The sequence below is a fragment of the Mustela putorius genome, unplaced genomic scaffold (assembly GCF_011764305.1).
Source record: "Mustela putorius furo isolate JIRA1106 unplaced genomic scaffold, ASM1176430v1.1 tig00000430_pilon_pilon_pilon, whole genome shotgun sequence".
Classification (NCBI taxonomy): Eukaryota; Metazoa; Chordata; class Mammalia; order Carnivora; family Mustelidae; genus Mustela; species Mustela putorius.
The window spans coordinates 20,853,523-20,868,580 of NW_025421377.1; the positions used below are offsets into that span (position 1 = coordinate 20,853,523).

Below are 15,058 nucleotides of genomic sequence, written 5' to 3' on the forward strand. Positions count from 1 at the left end.
AGACACAGGAGGAAGAGAGCCTCTGCCCTGTTAACATGAACAGCAGCCTGCAGGTTAACCTGCCCAGAAGCTGGGCTACTTCAGGTGGCTCGCTCCAGGAGAAGTCTGAGCATTCTTTTTTTCTTTTTTATTACTATAGGATGGAGGATGAAGCTGTCCTGGACAGAGGGGCTTCCTTCCTTAAGCATGTGTGTGATGAAGAAGAAGTAGAAGGTGAGCTTTGTGGGTCTGGGAAAGTGTGTATTCATAGACCTGTGTCTTCGTAGATAATAGCACTCATGCATTTCATAGAGCTTATATTTTTGAAGTTAAAAACTCAAGCGTTTCTATAGGGTTTTATTAGTCTGCACATTTTGCTTCCACACAGAAAGTAATTTTAAGAACTTCATTGGACCATCAGAATCTGAATCGGTGTGGTCCTGCATGGTTAAAAAAGGGGGGGGGAGGTATCTTACTTTTGAAGCAGGTGCCTGTGTTATTCGTGCCTTTCTGTCAAAAATAATTGGGAGGGAGACAAGCCATAAGTGACTCTTAATCTCACAAAACAAACTGAGGGTTGCTGGGGGGAGGGGGTTTGGGAGAAGGGGGTGGGATTATGGACATTGGGGAGGGTATGTGCTTTGGTGAGTGCTGTGAAGTGTGTAAACCTGGTGATTCACAGACCTGTACCCCTGGGGATAAAAATATATGTTTATAAAAATAAAAAATTAATAAAAAAATAAATATTTTGCCAGTTAGTTACCACCTTGTGATGACTAACTCAAAGAAGCTGCTAGATTTATATAAATGTATTTGGCAGCATCTCCTAATACCTTTCTTACAGCTTACAGGGGAAACAGATGTTACAGAAGGAGAATGATATCATTGTTGCAGGAAAAATGGGTATAAACTGAGGTTATAAAGTGGGGTGATCGTGGATGAGTTTTCATTAGGAAGTGATAGATTTTTTTTTTTAACTTAAAAAACCTCCAGGACCTCTTTTGTTAATGTTGCTCAGTGCCTGTTAAAAACCAAATAAGAGTTAAATTTTAGTTGGTGCTATTATGCTTTTCAGCATGCCCCTCTTTTCTTGTCTCTTGAATTATCAGTCATGTGTGCATAATACTATTTATTTGATAGTGAGAAGACAGGGCTCAATTAATGTTTATTAAAGTAATTGAAGGCATCGCAGACATACAAGATGTAATTAATATTTACAATGAGATTTAAAAAAAATAATCAAAGTCATCGACAGTCCTCATAAAGTTAAATGAAACTTGCAAGTGAACTGTGTTCTACATTCTTTCCTTTAAAATCACCCGAGAGCCAATTCGTATGTGTTTTGGAAACTCTAATCTGATCGGTGCCATTTGGTAAACGCTTAACTGCTTACCGAAAATTTGGACCAGTGTGGGGGACGGGTTGGAAGAAAGAAGGTGGGTAGTTTGTGTTCTGGAGTGATTCTTCAACCAGATTGAGCCCGGGTCCTGGGCACGTGATGCCTTCTTGTCGCTCCTGGAATAGTCAGCACAGTGTGGCCATGATGATGTTTCTCATTTTTGCTTACTAAGTTTCTTCTGAGCGTGTAGTACCCTCAGCCCCCGCTGCTCTCTCTCCTTCATTTATGCTCTTGACTCTAATAAGAATTTGATGCCTAAGTTTCTTAGGAAAAAGGAAACTACAGTATTTTACTTCACATTGTTTTATGGGTTCCTTGCGCTTTTACAGCATGACTGTGGGAAAATGTCAAGTTAGTGCAAACAAAATAGTAAAACTTGTGTCTTAAGGTTCTTGTGCCCCTGGTGTTAAGTCTCCATTGTGGTGACTCTGTCACTGTCCCAGTGTCAAAGAGGAGATAAGAATCTTTAAGTTATAGCATATGAACGTAAGAAATATTGTAGCGACAGAAAAAATCAGTGAGAAGGCTTGGGAATGAGATTCTGTGTGTGTGTATGTGTGTGTGCGTGAGCGTACGTGTATGTGTGTGTGTGTGTTTTCCTTGAGAATAATGTTCTAGCTTAGTTCACAGGAGATGTAAATCACTTCTTGAACTCGTAAGGTCCTTAGGATCCTTAGGATTGACAGCACTCTCCTGCGATAGGATATTGTACATGGGTTTCTTGAGACTTTGACTAACAAGTTTATTTCCTAAAGTACTTCCCTTGATTTTCAAGCACAAAATTAAAATAACAATGTAATGAATAGCAGACAAATCTACAGTCAAGTTTCTTTAAGAAAAAACAAAAAGACAACAAAATATGGTAGAAACATCTGTAAAATTGTTCGGGTTTGTGATGACGAAACTTGCCGCATGGATATTGTATATTTTTGTATTCTGATAAAACTTCTGTTCTAAGATTATCTTTCATGTTGATTGGAAGACTGGGCTGATTACACTTCTTTCGAAGCATGTTTAGCTAGTTGCCTGTTACTGCATTTTGAGACCCTAAAAGAGGGTTGCTTTTGGCGTCATTATTTGGTGGAGAATATCCAACAGTGCAGTCTCCTCTACAGAACAAGTCTTCTTCTTCTTCTTTTTTTTAGACAACTGGGTTAGCAGGGGGAGGGGCAGAGGGAGAGAGAATCTCAAGCAGATGCATGCGGAGCATGGAGCTGCATGTGGGGGTCCGTCCCAGGACCCCGAGATCCTGACCTGCCCTGAAATCAAGAGCCGGTCATATAACCATCTGAGCCACTCAGGCACCCCTCCAGTACAAGCCTTGGAACTATAGTTAAGGACTATTTATTTCTAATTTAGTGCCCTCTGAGTCAACCCTCCCATTTTTCTCACCTGGCTTCATCTGGTGGGGGTGGGATCCCTTCAATTTTATAGTAACTCTGGGTGAAGTATAAAGAAGTTGGAATGGAAGGTTTATGGCTTAGTTGTGGTCTTAGTGGTTGAGAATAAAAACTGTCAAGAGATCTGATAAAGATTCATAGTATGAGCGAAAATGTTTTCCACAAGGATGCCAGTCCATCTCATGTTTCTAACTGCATAAAGAAGGGTATATTTGGAGGTAAAGCAAGCCATTATCTTATTCTGAAGTAGTTGAGTTTCTGGTATGTTTATGGCAGAAGTAAGTGCTCCACTTTTAAGGATCAGAAATCCAAAGGGCAGGAGCTAGAATACCTTTCATTCCTATTATCACATGTTTCCTTTTATCCAAGTAATTTCTCTTGCTTCCAGGGTAAACATGAAGCATAATGCAGCACACTTGGCAAAAGAAAACTTAAAACAAAATTTTGTTTTTTGAAATAATTTGCACAAATAAGATATTCTCCTATTAAGTGATTATGAGCATGACTAAGGTCCAATAGTAGCTTTAGTTACTTTGAAGTGTTCATGTTTTAAAAATCTTCTTAGGGTCCCTTAATTTGTGATAATCAGAGTCAGCTCAGCCTGAAGGTGAGAAGAGCTAGATGCTCTCACACAGTTCCTTCTACTGCTGTAGTTCTGTGAAGGGGAGAGAGCCCGAGACTTCCAGCCACGCCCTCAGTTCACCTGGTTCAACTTTACTCTCAGTGGGTGGCATGATGCTTAATCCATGGTCTCAAAACTCGATAGAAAGCCATCAACTGCAAAGCTCACTAAGAATAGAGTGAGTCAGAAGAGGAGTCATCTTCTGTTTAAATAATGAATTTATGTGGGATATATTTAAAGACCTAAACCTCATTTTCACATAATTTCCTTCATGTGCATTTGAGTTAATGATTTGAAGAGATATTCTTTAAAAAAAGGCAGGCAAATACCAATTTCAATCTTTAAAATAAAGAGAAGCTTTTCTATCTGTTCTTGCATTGGTTACCTTATATCAATGTATCTGTATATGTGTATAGTTTTAAAGTTAACATTTTAGTCACAAAGGGGTTACTGTAGATAAATTCACTTAAAAATTTCACAGTTTCAGATACTCATACTTGTTTCTCTACCAAAAGATGCCAGCCCCAGACCAGGCACTTCTACAGAATTGGTCTGTAGGTGACAAACTGACATTATCAGAATGACCTAGAAATGCTGACCATGAGGTATAACACTAAATTTTCATTTCAAATGCACTTAGGGGAAATTGCCAAATTTTACTGGGTGAACCAAGGCTGAGATCGGAAGAAAGAGTCTCATGTAGCTTTTTCCAAACAGGAAATCCTATGGATGTTTTATCCTTAAAAAAGCCAGCCAAGATTTTGGATCTGTATGATATAAACAGATTACTTAATATTCTCATATTTTGCAATAGGGGAAAAGAGCAAACTCCACCTTATCCTTTGAGATAAGGCCTTGGCTCTGTTGGGCTAGGTAACTTCCCAGCAAGCCTTGGCAACTCTGACTTTATGAGGAGGGGCCTTTTCTTAACATCAAGTCTAACCAGCAACTCAGGAAGCATAAAATACAGCAAGACAATATGGGCTGAAACGTGTCTCCATTTCTGAAGTGTGATCAGTGCTCTCAAAGCTATTATGATATATTGTGGTGGTTTTCCTCTTTCATTGAAAACCAAGTCCAGAAGGAAGTGTGTTCCCATCTGTCCAAATGGAAGAATAATTTTACAAATTCCCATGTCTACTGATGGACATTAAGAGCGAGATTTGTTAAAAATCCATGGAGTTTATGGGAGGATTATTTTTAGGGAAATAGAAGTAAAGAGGTAGAGCAGGGTCTGGAACAGAGTAGATGTTGACTAAATATTTGTTAAAAGGAAGAATTGAATACACGAATATATAACATAAACCAAGTAAAGCATATGCAGAATTATTTTATATAATCCTCTGAAGTCTTTGAAGTTTCAGTCAGAAATTTGGTTCCATTAGTGCTCTTAGTCAAATGAGACAACATAGCCTTGAAAGGTCCCGTCTTGCTATGGCTGCTCTCTGATTTTGAAGACATCATTGACATTTATGTTGTTTGTATGTCTATATTGATAGGTAAAAGAGGCCCCTTAAACATGCTTGTGTCACTCTCTTCCCTCCTACACTGTCTTTTGAAGACAGAAACTAAACTAATGAAATGGTGATGTTTGTCTTTTTGGAGGTCAGGATCTTAACATTTTACAGACATGAGATCACAATGACTTAACCCTCTTTTTCACTAGAGGATATCATGATGACGTATTTATGTGTATTGGGGGAGGTAGCCTTGTAAAGAGAAAGTGGGGCCGGGTGGACATTTCTTAATAATTACAATGGTGAAAAACGTAATTGCCGAGAAGGAGTGAATGAAAACCTATCGGATGGGAAGGGAGGGGCCAAGTCGGAGCTGGGGCTATTCTGAGCACTGGCTGCAAGTGTCCGGTTGCATTTTGCTGACCTCTTCTCTGCTGTTAAGTCGGATTGTCAGACCCTGTGTGTACAGAGGAAACACTCACACAAATATTGCTGAAGGAAAAGGCTTCTTGAAAGAAACCTGTATCCACCCATTGGAGAGCTTTAAAGAAACATGACGAGGTGTGTAAGGGTTGATATTTGAACAGCAGCATGGGTTTCCCAGAGCAGGTTGTGGCCATCTAGACATTTCTTGGTGCCTTGCTGCTTTCTCATCCTGGCCTCAGCTGGAAGCCCGCCAGAGTCCCTCAAGCAGGCAGGGCTTAGCTCAGGAGCTATTTGATACCTGCTGCATCAGTGAAGTTAAATATTGGCTTATAGATTTCTTTAACTTCAAGGGACAGTGATGGTAATACCATGGGTTTTGAAACTGGAATCAGACATTCCTTCCTGGAGTTTTCCAATTATAGGGGTTTTTGCCAAGCAGTACAGTATGGGCTGAAACTCTCTTGAAGACACACTCTGTCCTAGAAGTCTACATTCTTTTTCCACAGTAAACCAGAAGAAATTGAACTTGGTAGTTGGGTTGTGTTTTATAAGGATCCAGAATTTCTGGAATAATATACTTTCAGCAATTTTGTCTGTAGATTGAATTTCTTTTTAGAAGCTTTTTATGAGGTCATATTTTTGAAACATATTGTTTAATCCTTATTTTGGGGACATATTGTTTGTTATTTTTTATTATCTCATTTTTAATTTTTTAATTTTAATTTTATTTTTTAAAAGATTTTATTTATTTATTTGACAGAGAGAGATTACAGGTAGACAGAGAGGCAGGAAGAGAGAGAGAGAGAGAGAGAGAAGCAGGCTCCCCGCTGAGCAGAGAGCCTGATGTGGGGCTCGATCCCAGGGCCCCGAGACCATGACCCAAGCAGAAGGCAGAAGCTTAACCCACTGAGCCACCCAGGTGCCCCTATTGTCTCATTTTTAAAATTAGGACAATTGTTAAAGCTGAGTTGCTAAGCATCCATTTGGGAATATAAGTTTTAAAACTTTTGTCTCATCTGTTGCGGAATCATTACATAAGTGAAGGGAGCACATTGCAGCTTGGATTTTGGGTTTCTTGCTCTGTAAAATGGGGTAATAGAATGTGCCCTTTCCCATAGAATTGTCTTTGATAATTACTGGAATCTATGTTGCTGCTGCACCTAGCATTGGGAACAGGGGGGCTTTCTACTGCACCACTTTCTATACTTTCTCTTTCTGGATGATACAATTTCAACAATAATTTTCAATAATTTCGTTCCAAAAATTCTACCTGGTCCAAGTGTTTTTTATTTGCTTGATTCATTTGTACCAACATCTATCCTTTGCCTTCCTAACCAGACTTATCTTTTGCTTCTTGTCTTGGAAAAGGTAAGCAGAATGATCCAGCTAAGTTTCCCAAGGCCTGCTCTCTTGTTTCTCTTTGGTCTCATTCTGGTTCCCTTTAAGCTCTGGGTGTGAGATCTGATTTTCTTGGTTAGACTGGTCTGATACATATTGCCCTAATTTGTAAAATTGTCTTCTTTTCCAAGAAGAGGCATATTAAGTATAATTGTGTACAGGTTAAAATACAGGTGTGTGCCCATTGTCTAATGAAGCCTATAAATTTGCTTCTTCTGGAAAACAGATTTAAGTGTATGGTATTTTCCCACCAATGAAGAGGATTCAGGGGTCATGATATATCTATATCTATCACGTGTCTAAACATATTTTCTGTGAGATGTATATATTCCTCCTCTCCACCCAGCATGAACTAGAATAATTCTGTTCTTTGTTGGTTATTATGTAATTTAGGTGCCAATTAAGTGAGATTATGCAATAGTATAGAAATAATCCTGAGCTAAATATTTCCCTATTTTTGTCATCAGAAGATTCAGAATCATTGGGGGGAATTGAGAATTGGGTCTGATGAGGGAGTAAAACTAGGATAACGCTGAATAAAGCTCAGTTGAGGCGCTCTTGTTGCTGTGGTGAGCTTGCTCAGAGGATTTTATTTTATTTTATTTCATTTTTTACATTAAAAATTTTTTTTTTTTATTTTCAGCATAACAGTATTCATTGTTTTTGCACCACACCCAGTGCTCCATGCAATCCGTGCCCTCTCTAATACCCACCACCTGGTACCCCAACCTCCCACCCCCCCGCCCCTTCAAACCCCTCAGATTGTTTTTCAGAGTCCATAGTCTCTCATGGTTCACCTCCCCTTCCAATTTTATTTTACTTTCTCAGTTGATAGCATGTAGAGGACTGAGGTGAGAACCTGCCATGACAGGAGTTTCCAGGAGGTTCCAAGGGCTGTGCCCCTGAGGCTGCTGATTGCCAGGTGGGATGAGGTGAAGGTAGGGGTGGTGGTGAGTGACGTGCATTGAATCAGCAGTATGGGTGACTTAAATAACTCCCTTCTCTGAATAGCTGCAAAAGCTTTTAAATCCCGTGCATTGTTTTACCTTTCCGTGGAGTTAGAATGAGAAGGCAGTGCTGTATCCAATGTGTTCACCTTTCTTTATATGATGACTTTGAAAAGAGAATAATCCCTACTTAAGCCTTTTGAGACATTATTTCATGGACTCTTTTCATGGTGGAATGCTCAATAACTTTTAGCAGGCCAGCTCGTCTAGAAAAAAAAGTAGGTTTTGAATTTTAGTGATATTGGCCAACAGATAAGCATTAGAGGGACAGAACTGCACATTTGTAGTTCAGTTAAATCACCAACCCCCCTCCAGCGGATTGTTCAGTTTTCAGCAAGTAATTCTATCCCTACTGAAAAATAGAGAAAGTGTCTTGGACGTAGACCGAAAGCTCATAATTGAATCCAATGGATACATGTATTCGACAAAGTAGATCAGTAACTGATTGTTTAGGTACTTTCATTCAGTCTGCGCCGTGGGTTAGAGCACATAGTGGAGAACCGGGAGTCTTAAAACCTACGTCTATTTCTGGCTGTGCCCTGCCTGGTGCCTGCCTTTGTGGGTGACATGAGGCCACTCATGCTTATGTGGCTACATTTCCTTTATGCAAAGTGCAGTTAGTAATTTATCTTCTTATCTAGCTGCCAGACATGGCTCTGAGGGTTCTTGGACAGTACCTGAAAAAATACTTCAATATTGACAATAAGCCATTGACAGATTATGTAATTTATGAATGTCAGTTTGTTCTACAAAGAAATAGTATTTGTGCCTCCCTATCTCCTAGTTTTGTTAAGAGTATAAGTAAATTAATTTGAAATCCCCAGGATGAACCCTATAAATTTAAGATACGATCTCCCTTGGATATATTCCCTGCCTTTAATTTATTGCCAGTGGTTGCTGCTTTCTTGCCAGTGGTTGCTGGGATTCCAGAACGGTTTCAGACCAAAGATAATACTGATACCTTGTAGTCAACAAATGAGTCGATTAGTATCTATGTTAGCTCTTCTTACTAACTTGAACTGATGCCTAGTGCTTTTTTTCCTCCTGTTTTTGCTTTAAGTTTATCAAAATGTTAAGTATAATTGTAGATATGAACTCCAACATGTTGCATTTCCAGGCTTATATGTATCCTTGAACAGGATTCTGAACATATTCTGATTAGGGCCACAGTTAATGTTCAGTCAAATAAGCCAGTCATTATCTGAGGATGAGGTTGGTTGATAGGATAATTTAAGGAGTGTATCATGAACACGGGTGAGTGTGTGTGAGAGGTATATATTTCCAAAAGAGTGACATTAAGTTGAACCTTAAAGGATAATAGAATAATGGGAGAATCACAGGCAGGCATGGGGGAAGACCCCGAGGTGAGAAGGAGGTAGGCCTCTTTGAGAAGTGAAAATGAGAATGGTATGGCTGGCCCATGTGAACAGAGCAGAAGTGGCCCGAGGAGGACAGGTCCCAGTTAATTCATGGCCCTTCATGCTGTGCTAAAGATTTAGGATTGTATTGCGTGTGCACTGGGGAGCCACTAGAGAAAATTTGCATTTTAAAGAAGATCCCTTTGGCTGATACCTGGAGAAAGCATTCCAGGAGGACAAAGATAAAAGTGGGGAGACTGTTGCTAGGATTTGACAGAGAAATGATTTTGGGTTAGACTAGACTGGGGACAAAAGAGGAAGAGACAAATGAGTTGAATTGCCAGGAACTGCTGATGGACAGAAGGGTGCATGGGAGTGATTGGCTCTGGGTTTCTGCTATGAGAAGTTTGGGAAATTTACGCGCCATTTTGTGGAGGCTCGAGGTCTGTTCCCTCTGCAGCCAAAAGGAACTTGGAAAGAGCGATGGATGAGAACCGGAAGAAGCACCTAGAAGAACAGGAAGTGGGAAGAACGGAGAGGAGGGGAATAAAAGGTGTTGGAAGAGCTTATGAAAAGGCAGGAGGAAAAAGGAAACAGCCTGCTTGGCCTCACCTGTTCATAAGCTCTCCATTCTTGGGATGAGCGCTGCCTTGAGAACGTCTGGGTCCCTTTCCCTGTTTCTTCCAGTTAGTGGAATAGCCGCAAGCCTCACCACAAGCAAATCACTTTAACCTCTCCGGGCTCCTCTGTTCATCTGTAAGGTGAGAGTTTTGAGCTGCATTTCCTCTAAGATCCTTTTTAGCTCTACAAATTCTGTAACCATTCTATGTATTTTATTTTATTTATTTTATTTTTTTTAATTTTTAATTTTTAATTTTTTATAAACATATATTTTTATCCCCAGGGGTACAGGTCTGTGAATCGCCAGGTTTACACACTTCACAGCACTCACCAAATCACATACCCTCCCCAATGTCCATAATCCCACCCCCTTCTCCCAAACCCCCTCCCCCCAGCAACCCTCAGTTTGTTTTGTGAGATTAAGAGTCACTTATGGTTTGTCTCCCTCCCAATCCCATCTTGTTTCATTGATTCTTCTCCTACCCACTTAAGCCCCCATGTTGCATCACCACTTCCTCATATCAGGGAGATCATATGATAGTTCTCTTTCTCTGCTTGACTTATTTCGCTAAGCATGATACGCTCTAGTTCCATCCATGTTGTCGCAAATGGCAAGATTTCATTTCTTTTGATGGCTGCATAGTATTCCATTGTGTATATATACCACATCTTCTTGATCCATTCATCTGTTGATGGACATCTAGGTTCTTTCCATAGTTTGGCTATTGTGGACATTGCTGCTATAAACATTCGGGTGCACGTGCCCCTTTGGATCACTGCGTTTGTATCTTTAGGGTAAATGCCCAATAGTGCAATTGCTGGGTCATAGGGCAGTTCTATTTTCAACATTTTGAGGAACCTCCATTCTGTTTTCCAGAGTGGCTGCACATTCTACGTATTTTAATTGGTTAAGTGAAATGGAGCCCATAGCGGGAAAGACTAAAAGTTTGTTTACTGTTTCATCAAGTGATCAGTGGTGATCAGTAGAGGACAGATGTCATAGCCAGATATCTTCGTATTTGGGGCCATTTATGGAGCCAAGGGTTGTTGATTTGAATTGTCATTCTAGGGGTGTCTGGGTGGTGCAGTCAGTGGAGTGTCCTACTCTTGTTTTGGGCTCAGGTCATGATCTCAAGGTCATAAGATTAAGTCCCTCCCCCCCGCTCCCCCAGTTGTGTGTGGGGGGTCTGTACCCAGCAGAGAGTCTGCTGGAAATTCTTTCCCTCTGCCCCTTCCCCAACATGCGCACGTGCGCTCTCTCTCTCTCTCTCTCTCTCTCAAATAAATAAGTGTTTAAACTTGTCATTCTGTGATTGTAAGAGAGAAACATTTTCAGAGCATTCCTGAGGCCTTTCTTCCTTCTAGGTAATTACTAACTTAAAAGGACTCTTTTTTTTTTTTTTCCCCTGTGTTTTGCAGACAGTGGAAGATGGGGGGGATGGTGGTGGTGCGTGTAGTGGGAAAGCGGTAAGGGAAACCTTACCTTCCAGGAACTCCAAGAATCCCCGTGTTGGTATTATTAACTGGCTATTTGGCTTTGGTTGGCTCGCTGGTACATGAAGAGGTTGAACCATGTAATGTTTAAGGTCATTTCAGCTCTGGAAGTATGATTATGTGCTGCCGTGTCAGTGAATGTTGTCCTCTTTGCTGGGCATGTAGAAAACCATAGCCATGGAGATTCTGGGATTGGATTTACTTAGGCTAATTTAAGTCTCTCAGAGCACTTTCCCTAGTTCTTGGTCATTGTTTTCGTCCTATGGCATTATCCATATCTCATTTACATTGTGAGAGGAGGGAATTATGTGAATGAATATTCAGTATTTGACAACTAATTAGCTATGAGTGCATTAACTCTACGGTGGATTATCTGTCTATACCAACTAAAGACTGTTCTTCCTATTGCCCAGCCGAGACGTAGGCTGGTGTGAAAAGGGAAGCCATAATAGAGCTGGAGATGGACCATGTGGGTAGGATGAGAGTGTGAATGTGTACATTTGTGTGTCTCTCTCAGCTGCCTCTCTGGCTGCAATCGTGAATCCAGTTATCAATGACCATTGGATTAGCCATTGTTTTCTCTCTTCCAACCTACTTCCCATTCAGTTGTGCAAATGGTGACCATGAGAGAAGGAATGGAAACTGCCAGTTCTCAGGGTTTGGATCACAGGTGGATTTTTGTCTGACAGCATGTGTAGTGCACACTAAAAATTCACCAGGTCCTTTTGGGTTCTGGGGTGTCAGGATGAGTGGAGGGATCATCTCTTCCTGTTGGGTGGTTCTTCTTCACTCTTAGCACTGTCCTGCCTGGCGTTGGCCTTCCCGAGTCTTTGGGTTGCAGTCTACCCTGTTCAGTCAGACCAAAAGACAACAGCTCCTGGGGTTGGCGCTTACTGCGTGAGGGCTCTGGGTGACACTCTGCCCAGAGCAGGTGGAGATTGTCAGGCCTGTGTTTCTGGGCAGGGTGAGGGAAGATTGAGGTTATGGAGGGTGTTGTCTCTGTTGAACATTTAAACCTTATATAATGACTAAAGTAGCCCACTGAGGGGCAAGTTAGACTTGGTCTCAGGTTGGCTCTTCTGTCCTCATGAGTGCCTTGCCTAGAGAGCAGAGGGGCTTCACAAGTTGGTGTCAGGGCTCAAGTGTGGTGGGAGTAAGGAGCATTCGTGCTCTGTATTTCCGTCCCCCAGAAAGGGAAGGGAGAAGGAGAATCAACACTTGTGTGGCACCTTTGTGTACCATACATGGTGGGAGATGCTTTATTGACGTGATTTGATTTGGACTGTCCATAAACATGATCTCTCTCTCTCTCTATGCATCTCCCTATGTATGAAGACTATACAGATATCTCTCTATATGTACCTGTATCTAATAGATATAAATATAGAGATATAGATATACATATAGATTATATTTTATGTCTTACAGGTGACTAGAAAAGGGCTTTTACTAGGGTGACGTTAAAATTACTTTGGAGAGTCAACTTTTGAGAGATCGTGGAACACTTCAGAACTGTACTTTATGAAAAATAAGATGACTTTTAGTGCTGTTCATTCATCAGGTTTCTGTACTACCTTTAAGTGGTTGTTTTAGCCTAGATATTTTCAAATAATTGATGACCACTGAACACATGAAAGTTACATTTCTTTGTGAATATTCACTAATTTGAACTTTTTATCATGCTAGTCATTTTTTGCCTCTTACTAACTACTAGTAATGGTAACTGCAATGGAATCTTAACCTCAATGTGTGGTCTTTGAGTCATCCTGGTACCCAAGGACTATTAGAACTTTGCTAGAAATGAGCACTTAAAAGACAGGTGGACAAGTTTACTGACTTCAAGGACAGGAGGTTAACTGAGTAACCATAAGCTTGACTCCCTCTCAAGACGTTTTTCCTGTAGCTGTTTGCTCCTGCCTAGAGATTGTTATCATCATCATCATCATCATCAAATATTAAATATTAAAAGCACTGTACTTAGTAAGCAGCAGATAACAAGCTGAGATTTCTTATCAGTCTTGCTTGGGGAACCTCAAGTTGCCTTAAGGATTTCTCTGAGGCTTTCAGTGGACAAAATTCTCATGTAGTTTGGTGGGAAGAAAAGTATTTCCCTGTTTTTCATCACTTGGGCTGTTTATTTCCTTGCATGCCTAATCTTAAGTGTAATTGGTAGCATTAATATTAAAAGAGATTAGTCATTAGCATTCAAAATTATTTATAAAAATTACATAAGTAATATGTGATTTTCTATTAACAAACATATGCATTATTATTATTATTTTTTAATGTGAAAAGTGACCCCTATCCAAAAGACAAAAAGAGAAATCAGCCCTTGTCTTGTGTAGTGGTATATGTTTGAAATTCAGACCCTCCCTGTGGACATTTCATCAAGGTCTGACTTTCCCCTGTTAATTGCAAAATTACTCCATGCCCTTGGAAAGGGGTTTTCTTTTCATGAGCTGTTATTTATGCCCCAGTAAATTATAGAAATGTTACCTTGATTATATCTTATTAGAGCTGCTTATGGACACTGTTCTGTGTTTGTGAGTAAATAAGCTGACAAACTATTTGTATTTCGTTTATTAAAGTATCTCATTATATGTGCTGATCTATTTCTTTTTTTTTTTTTTTAAGAACCTGTAACAACTTTATTTTATTCTTCCAGGATTTTATTTAAATTCAAGTTATTTAACATATAGTGTAGTATTGGTTTAGGAGTAGACTTTGGTGAGTCATCACTTACCTATAACACCCAGTGCTCATCCTAACAAGTGCCCTCCGTAATGGCCATCATTTATTTAGCCCATCCTGCCCCCCCACCCCCCACGCTTCCCCGCATTGTCCCGCCTCCCTTCCAGCAAAGTGTCAAACCCACAGCCTCTGTGGCATCTGGACGTGATACTATGATTCTGTTTAAGGTTCTTGTTCCTCTATTTCTAAAAAATCTTTGACATTTGTTTTGGTTTAAGAAGTAAAGTCTATAGCATCTTTTTAGAATCTGTCACTCATCCAGCGGCTCTGCCTCCTCTTCTATATTTTTCTTTTCATAATTAAAATAGAAATAATAAATATCTCTTAATTTTGCTTCCCTCCCTTACATCGCTCTTGGCAATAGATACAGCATGTTTTAGGCATCTTGGCATAAAATCAGCTTTCTTTAGCTAAGTCAGGGAAGGCAGTATTTGACTTATATTTTGGGAATATTGCTGATTAGTTCTAGAAGGATGATATAAAGTGCCAAGCATTGTGGAATCTTTGAACTGGAGAAAACAGAAATTCAGTTGATTATAGGAGAAGCAACAATGTGGATAAAATTAAATTTGGAACATCCCTTAGTGCTTAGTAAGAGATATGTGTGAGAGTGTGGGGATGGCAAAGATTTTACCTGTTCTCTGGCAATCCTTTAGACAGATCTAAATCTGCAGGTCTAAATCTTTGCCTAGAAATCTTCCCTCCCTCACAGCCACACAGCCATCCCCAGCCTCCCCAACCCCTTCCCTCAGTACTGACAGCTCAGCTTTTTTTTTTTTTTTGATCTTTAAAATCCAGTGTTTATTTTACACTTACAGCATATCTTTTTTTTAATTGACATATAATGTATTATTTGTTTCAGGGATACAGGGCTGTGATTCATCAGTCATACACAATTCATAGCACATACCCTTCCCAGTGTCCATAACCCACCCATCGCTCCGACCCCCTTACCCTCCAGAAACCCTCAGTTTTGTTTCCTGAGATTAAGAGTCTCTTATGGTTTGTCTCCCTCTCTGGTTTTGTCTTGTTTCATTTTATTCCTTTCTTCCCCCATGATCCTCTGCCTTGTTTCTCAAATTCTGCATATCAGCGACCTCATATGATAATTGTCTTTCTCTGATTGACTTATTTCACTTAGCATAA

At 40.1% G+C, this 15,058-nt stretch overlaps 1 protein-coding gene across 2 annotated transcripts in view; it reads left to right on the forward strand.

Moving 5' to 3' along the window:
* SLC4A4 (solute carrier family 4 member 4) overlaps positions 1-15,058 on the forward strand; it is a 350,735-nt gene that overhangs the window by 47,936 nt on the left and 287,741 nt on the right. For both annotated transcript variants that reach the window (XM_045079852.1, XM_045079853.1), the window contains exon 2: positions 140-213. In XM_045079852.1, coding sequence (XP_044935787.1) covers positions 141-213 — 73 coding nt within the window. In that variant the 5' untranslated portion in view covers position 140. The remainder of the gene's footprint in view (positions 1-139; positions 214-15,058) is intronic.